We start from the raw sequence: 8,342 nt of genomic DNA on the forward strand, positions 1-8,342 counted from the left end.
GACTAACTCTGTCCTCGATGCAATAGCCCACATGCTCCATGCCGTATGCCCAGCATGCTGACAGCACAGGTAAACAAAAAATAATAATAATAAAAAATAATAATCAAATTAAATTAAATTAAAAAAAAATATATATTTTTTTAAATAATAATGAATAAATTTTAATGTATATATATATATATATATATATATATATATATATATATATATATATAGAGAGAGAGAGAGAGAGAGAGAGAGAGAGAGAGAGAGAGAGAGCGAGAGAGAAATACAAAAATAAATAAATAAACCTATAAATAAATAAAATAAATAAATAAACCTATAAATAAAAAAATAAAATAAATAGATGACAATAGTCAAAACCGATTAACAAAACTGTTGAGAAACCTCTGTTGAAAATGGTCGAATAGATGAAAATGAATGAAGAACAGTTTAACATAATTAGCCTGCTGTCATACACAAACAAACGCGATTCTGGATAAAGGTGTGAATATTTTAACAGGGATATTAATTGTAGTACAGTTTACTGTATTACAATACTGTACTCATAAGAAGGTGACGTACTGTGTTGCGTCGATCAGCTGATTTGGTCAAAAACAAAAAACAAAAAAAAAAAAACAACCTATGATGCATTCAAGTCGTATGGGAGAGATGAAGAGCTTGCATCGGGGAAACGCTGTTGTGTTTTTGTTTTGTTTCGTTTTGTCTTGGATGTTTCCCTGGGTCTCCCAACTGACGACACCAGGGCGGGGATATTAAAATCATCATGTACACCACTGATTATAACTACGATAACTATTGCCCCATTCATTTTTTCATGAATAACTGCGATATAATTGCTTCGTGAGATCTGATGACTCTTTTGTAGAGTCATCATAGTCATCAGAAAAGTAGAAAACGCGGTCATAAACATTTACAATTTGAAATTATTTTACCCATTTAAAGATCATTCACAGGTTTAATGTTTATTTTATTTTTTTGTGTAGAAAGTTGTAACAGAGAAAAGTGTGGTAACAGTGAATAAACAATAAAGCACGTCGTGCAGCCCGTGATTCCCGCACGACGTGAATGCAGCATTAGAATGCGCCCTCGTCTCGTGGCCGCCGCTTCGGGGTTCCAGTCCCGCTGAAACAAACGTTCTGCAAAGGAAAATAAAAAGAAAATCATTCCAACTCCAAGTCAAAATGTTATCTCGTTTATTGAAGGAGCACCAGGCGAAGCAAAACGAACGCAAAGAGCTCCAAGGTGAGATGCCGACTTCAGCTCGGGAGCGTTAGCTGTTTAGCTAGCCGATGCTAAAAACAAAACTGCCACCGGGGTGCGACGGATTGAATGCGGGCGTTTCGCTGCCTACTGTATAAAATACGACATAGAACATGTGGTTTTGGTGTTACGTTATGATATTTGGTAAATTAATGAATGATTCATTTTGTACAGAGAGACGCAGACGAGAGGCTATTGCGGCAGCCACCTGCCTGACAGAAGCTCTGGTGGACCACCTCAACGTGGGGTATGAATACTTGAATGAATGGTTGACTGCAGTTTGTCGTGTGTCATGGCTTGTCTCTTAAATCTGATTTCGATATTGTTTTACTGTGTGATTAGTCAGGCCGGCGTCTATAATGCTGAGTTTTCTCTTGGGATACTCTATGAGACTGATCACCAGTACCAAAGTTAGGTACATATACTGTTATTAAACACTGGAAGATGTTATTTCCTCGCCATTGTTGTTCGTAAGCCGTACATGAATATATACCATAATATCTCAGCTCATGTGCGCCTGTTTTTCATGTAGTTATGAAGTTGCACGAGTGTGATGTGAACTTATTTGGACTTCCTTCTAAAAGATGAAATAATTGAGTAAAGACTTTGGAGCTACTGCTTAGAGTGACACAGATATGCTCCGTTTTTAATATACCTTATATTTGTATGTTTAATTTTGTTTCAGAGTGGCCCAAGCATACATAAACCAACGCAAGTTGGACCATGAAGTGAAGACTCTCCAGGTGCAGGCCAGTCAGTTTTCCAAGCAGACTGCTCAATGGATCAGTATGATTGAGGGCTTCAATCAGGCCCTTAAGGTGGGCGGCGCCTACATTCTGTGACAATAAAGATCTTAAAGAATAGGTTTGCTATTTTTCAACCTAGGCCTCCTTAAAATGTTAGTTACTATTGAGAAACTTACCACTCTGGTGCAGCTTCTCATTGTGTTTAAATGGATCCTGATGGGGTCGACATTTAGGCTATAAACACATGTTAAAAACACGTCAAAAATTCATTTTCGATAACAGGAGATTGCGTTATGAATGATTGGAACCAACATTTTAATAAAGCCCGTGTTGAAAAATAGCAAACCTATCCTTTAAAGTGATCTATATTTCGAGTATGTCTTCAAAGTGTTTATATACTGTATACTGTATAGTTTTAGTACTATCCTTCAAGTTTGACTCCCAAGAGGATTAAGTATCAAATGAGAAGTCTTGTGGCAAATGCCTGGATTCAAGAGGATTTCATTAGGCATAAGGTAATGCCTTTCCATGCCCTCTAACAAGTGTACTCTTGTTAAATCCATGTGAATCACCTCAGGAGCATGCTTTGTTCAGGGAAATTGGTGAGTTTTCGATGACTTTAACACTTCTGTTTGCTTACAGCGACCCCTTGTGGTAAGAAAAAGAACTATAGACAAAATACATTTTAAACGGTTCATTAATCCAAAGTTCTTGTCATTATATGGTTTGCATTAGACAACAGAAAATCTACACAAATGTGTGCAATGAACAAGTCGTTTTTTTTTACTAGGAAATTGGGGATGTGGAGAACTGGGCTCGCAGCATCGAAATGGACATGAGGACTATCGCCACTGCTTTGGAATACGTCCACAAGGGTCAGCTTCACTCTGCGGCGTCATGAAGACACACGTCCGATGAACTGATGGCTTTGCAGCTGAAACAAACTGGAATGCACTGATCTGTTTTTTAACAATCTTTCACAGTAGACCAGCAAAGATGCAAGATTGCTACAAGAATGAGTGAACTCATCAGTCTTAAAGTCCATGAATTCAGGGGTCTTAAAAGGTACAGATGGAAGGAGAATCTGTTGTATTTAATAGTGATTTTTTTTATTTTTATTTTTATTTTTATTTATTTTTTTATTTTTTTTTTTAACCTTGGAATTACCATCAAAAAGTTAAGACTGATGATACTGGTACCAACCAAGGCAACAATACAGTCGTGCTCTGGTGGTGTGATATGTGAGATAGGCGTGTGTTCACATTGAGTTAAATGCAAAACTAGACCATAAATAATCAACTTTTGTAACCAAACAAATGAGGATTGCAAGTTGAGCAGCGAGAAATGGGATTTTTTTTTGGCTTGTAATAGGTTTAAGGGGCCACAAAAATAAACTTCAATCCTTCTAGGTTGTGGTCTAGGTCACAGCTCCCCATTCAAACAACTTTATCAGAGATCAGCTTCTTTTCAGCTTTTTATCCCAGAATTATTTATTAGCCAACTTATGTTACATCTTGATGATGTAAAAATGGTCATAATAAAAACATTGTTAGGTTTCACTATTGCTGTCGTGGTTGAATAGGGAGAGACTTAATCCATCCGTGGAATGTGTGACGTTGAGAGTGAGAAAGCTATTTCTCGAGGCACGTGGTACATAAATTCGCCCCAACACTTAATTTCTCTTGGATAACAAACACACCGGTAGTTTACTTAAGGTACTTAATGATGGTGGTGTCATGAACCAGTTAAACTACATTCATTCATGTTGGAGATCATTTTCCAACTTTGCGGGTCATTGCAATACACTTTTTCCTAACTATAAGGTAGGCAACTTTTAGCAGATACATCAATAAGCTGCTCTTATCAATTCCAATGCAGAAACACTACTGATTTTATGTTGTAGTCTAGCATAGCGTAGCATTGTCACTAAATATTGAAGTTATCCAAACTGAATCGGCTCATCCAGTCTTCACAAGTAATTATGAAATAAGATTTGTATAAAAGATGAGAGAAGTTGATCCCTTGGTGGTTTGGGACCGTACAGCTACAGCTGAAGTTGCCTACAAGGTATTTTAACAGTTCAAACTGCTGTAGGAGACAAACTTGTTTCAAACTTTTTAGTGCAACATGGCGTCTCCTGATGCAATGTTAACTTATCTGTTTATATGACATTGATATAATGAAAGAACACAGGACATTAGGTGTGACATTAAAGGAAAGTTCTTTAAAACTCTCACTTTAAAACTGACTCGGCACATTTTCAAGGTGAACTACTACTTTAAAGGTTTCAAAGCAAACGACAAAAAAAAAGACTGATGTGTATATTGTACAATGTAATCCTTCATTCTCGCCTTTTGTGTGCACATCCACACACAAACCAAATGCTTACGGATTGAGGATTAGCAGTCGCAAGCTTATCTTAAGGGATAAACCTTTGTGAATAAAACCTTTCCTGACCGGTCCTTATGGGGCGAGAGGGACCAATAGTCCATAGGAAAGTGAAGCCTGTGGACATCCATCACTCTCAGGAAGAAAAAAGGTGAGATATTCCAATAGTATAGTAACGATAATAGATTGTTATTGTAAATTACTGTTTAGTCTGTATAGGTCAAATCAACAAACAACCAAAGTTACTTCAATGTTTAAAAAACTCTACAAGCTGTGGCTTGTTTACAAATCGATTTCAATATTGGAAATAGACATAAAGCTTGTACCTGTTTTTTATACGGTAAAACCGATTGGATTGCAATAACAATCCAAGTTTGTATTTCCTTGACCAAAATAATATTTCCATTAATTGTTTACAGAGAACAGGAAAACAAAGATGCACACAACTCTAATGATCTAATCACCAAAGTTCTTAGAACGTAAGGCGTTTTGATAGAATGAATAAAGAGTTATCAGAATATCTCAATCCGTTTAATCAGTTAGGAATACTTAGGAATTTTTTGTTCAAGTAATGTTGACCTGAGCAATGAGAAGCTTACGCGGCATTAAATGTATGATAAAAAAAAAAAAATATCTTCATGCATAGTTTAACTTCTATTCTTTCAACAATGCCTGTCTTTGTTCCATAAGAGCATTACCCAAAGATTTCTCATGTGGCCCAATGCACCGTTGAGTTACTTACGGTACATGTCTTCCACATAGACCTGTACTCAACAGTCATCAAAAACATGTAAAAAAAAAAAAAAAAAAGTAAATATTCTAATAAAACACCTATTAGGGCATAATACAGAATTCTAAAAGTAGCCATCTTATTGATTATTTAATTGCAATTAAATTTAATTGGGTTATATGTAATCACACTCATACTGTACATCCATATTCCCTTCCATCTCTTTGCAGATATTACATATTTATTGACAGTATTATGTTTAATGAATGTTTAGATGTCTCACGCCAGAAAAGTAGCCATGGTCATTCATCATGTCAGACCTGCTTACATGTATTTAAGCATTTTTAAGCAATACATTTCTTTTTCAGCAACAGGAGTCTGCTGCAGTTCTCATCAAACGCACATGTCTTCATGCAATATGGTTACAGAGTTTATCTATGACCATTTAGGGTAAGTTGATAACATCGACACTATACTGTTAAGATGTGGAAATATTATGGAATAATGTATATATCAAATTGGTTTATTTTAGAAGATGCCAAAAATCTAATCTATAAGCAATGTTTCTACACTACACGCACTGGGGTTTGTTTTTACCTATAGCGGGGACGATGCATGGATATACATCTCCGTTACCTTCGTAATACTATGGGTGCTGGTGTGGCTTTACCGGGACAGCCTGGAAATTGAAAACATCAAGGACAAATTTGTCTTTGTGACCGGCTGTGACTCCGGCTTTGGAAACCTGCTGTGCCGGAAGCTGGACCGGAAAGGTTTCCGTGTGCTTGCGGGTTGTCTGACGGAGAAGGGGGCCGATGACTTGAAAAGAGCGGCAGGACCTCACCTGAAAACCGTCCTGCTGGATGTGACCAGCCTGGACAGCATCCAGAAGGCTATGGAGTGGACCAAGAAAGAGGTTGGAGATAAGGGTGAGCGATGTTTTTGGAATAGCATTTGTGAAATAAATGCAAGCAGACATATTCTATAGAAACAGCCCTCTTTAACAGATGGAAGATTTTTTTTATTTATTTTTATTTTTATTTTTTACCCTTGTTTCAGGACTATGGGGTATTGTCAACAATGCAGGACGCTCACTACCCATGGGTCCTTCAGAGTGGATGAAAGTAGAGGACTTCCACAGCACTCTGACAGTCAATATGAACGGAGTGATTGCCATGACCATGACCTTCCTGCCACTTATCAAGCAAGCCCGCGGCCGAATTGTGAATGTCGCCTCAGTCCTTGGGAGAGTCGCTGCTAACGGAGGTGGATATTGCATCTCCAAGTTTGCCGTGGAGTCCTTCTCCGACTGCCTCAGGTAGGCCCATGAAATGATCGGTCTGCTCACTAAAACTGCCCTGTGTGCACCTTTATTTGATTAAACAACAGCAACTCGTGTCCGCGTAAGCGTCTTGGTCCGCTCAAATGGGTCAAAATGAGCCCCTTTTGCAGATGAAAAAGTTGAATATTTAAATGAAGGTGGAAGTGGACGTGGTAGTGGGCCACCGGGCACCCTCAAATACAACACGGTGGATGCATGTGATCATTGACTTCCCGCGATCCCTTCATCAGAACAGTGGATAAGTACACACCGAGACGTCACGTGGTTACTGTTGCAGTTGATCAAATCTGACCTCCTCTCTTCTCAGGAGGGACATCAACTATTTTGGAATAAAGGTTTGCATCATTGAGCCGGGTTTCTTTAAGACGGCTGTGACGAGCCTCGAGCCACTTGAGCGGGAGCTGCATCGCTTGTGGAACCAGCTCAGCCCTGAAGTGCAGGCCAGCTATGGGGACGAGTACCTGGATAAATGTAAGGAATTTCCTGTCTGTTGGTCCTTCTGTCTGTCTATTTATGTGGAACCGGGAGAGTTTCCGCAGGACAAACAGCAAAGTACACGTCACGACAGTATGGGCACACACAAGGGAGCGGCTCTTCGCGCCGTACGCAGTTGATCAACATCCATTTCTTTCTCCCGTGCAGATATCAAGGTTCAGCGTTTCATCATGAACGCTATCTGCGACTCTGACCTCAGCAAAGTGACCAACTGCATGGAACATGCCCTCACCGCCGGCCACCCCCGAGCCCGATACAGTGCTGGGTGGGATGCCAAAATGGTCTGGATTCCTCTCTCCTATATGCCTTCCTGCGTGATTGACATTGGGCTAAAGTTGGTGTTGCCGCGCCCTTTGAAGAGCGTGTAAGAAAAAAACGGACCCGGAGGAAATACAACTCGTTATTCATTATTTTTAACTTTTTTCCCCTCAGCCTGTGCCTTTTCATCCTTGATCGTTTGATATTAAAGAAAACAATGAATCTTTTGCCAATAAACACATTTGCCTGTATTTACAAAGCAATGATCAGATAATAAATATTGTAGCTGTACTCCATTGAGTTGTTTTTGTATTTGTCTTATTTGAAATATGTATACTATCATAAAAGATAATAATGGACGCGTGTATATTTTTAACCATTACATTTTTTGTTTACGATACTATTTTGTGCCTTTCCGCAGTGATATTCATGTTGCTCAAGTTGCCGATTTTTTTCTCAAACTTTAAAATTCTAAATGAAAAGTATTGGCAATCGACTAAAAATATATATGGTCAGAAAGAATATTCTTGAAAACATGTTGAAAATAAATGAGATAAAAAACGAAATATTGTTTATTAAACCATAAATAAACAACGTCTTATTTGTGTTGCGCAAAACATTTGGACGCACGGACTGGATCCTGGACTGGATCCTGGATCCTGGGATATATCAAGGGGTGCGTGCCAACGTGCTAAATTCGCAGCTTAGTCACGAAAAAATAAATAATAATAATTATAAAAATTCACCAGTGTGTATATATATATATATATATATATATATATATATATATATATATATATATATGTTTTACAATCTTTCTTAGCCGAAGCTTTAGTCGCCGAGCGCGCCGCAGCGCAATAGTGACGCAAGACTCACGAACGAATCTTTTTAACTCTTGCAAAATAAACATTGAAGTCAATGGCAAAAGAAAGTAGCGAGTCCCGGCATTTTGGTGTAAGTCACACTGAACGTGACTTATCTACAACTCGCGCATTCTCACCGCGCGTCACAGCGCTGAACCGAACCAAACGCTCCAGGAGTCACGGATCGAACGACTCGTCAAGAACCGGATCTACAAGCCGGACGCGTCCTCACCGCGCCAGCCAGGCACACTCACACA

The 8,342-nt window shown here is 38.7% G+C and overlaps 2 protein-coding genes across 2 annotated transcripts; both read left to right on the forward strand.

Moving 5' to 3' along the window:
* Window positions 1–1,094: 1,094 nt before the first annotated feature.
* bloc1s1 (biogenesis of lysosomal organelles complex-1, subunit 1) lies at window positions 1,095–3,520 on the forward strand. The gene is made up of 4 exons (XM_080000085.1): window positions 1,095–1,245; window positions 1,438–1,510; window positions 1,949–2,081; window positions 2,800–3,520. Exons 1-4 carry the CDS (start codon window positions 1,185–1,187, stop codon window positions 2,908–2,910), a joined length of 378 nt encoding a protein of 125 aa, XP_079856211.1. The 5' UTR covers window positions 1,095–1,184; the 3' UTR covers window positions 2,911–3,520.
* A 954-nt stretch (window positions 3,521–4,474) lies between these two features.
* rdh5 (retinol dehydrogenase 5 (11-cis/9-cis)) lies at window positions 4,475–7,332 on the forward strand (the record flags this gene model as incomplete). Its single annotated transcript, XM_080001027.1, has 5 exons — window positions 4,475–4,548; window positions 5,731–6,056; window positions 6,187–6,445; window positions 6,777–6,940; window positions 7,112–7,332. The coding sequence occupies 5 exons, from the start codon at window positions 4,475–4,477 to the stop codon at window positions 7,330–7,332; spliced, it is 1,044 nt and encodes a 347-aa protein (XP_079857153.1).
* Window positions 7,333–8,342: the final 1,010 nt, after the last annotated feature.

This window comes from Zeus faber (genome assembly GCF_960531495.2).
Source record: "Zeus faber genome assembly, chromosome: 5".
NCBI classification, from domain to species: domain Eukaryota; kingdom Metazoa; phylum Chordata; class Actinopteri; order Zeiformes; family Zeidae; genus Zeus; species Zeus faber.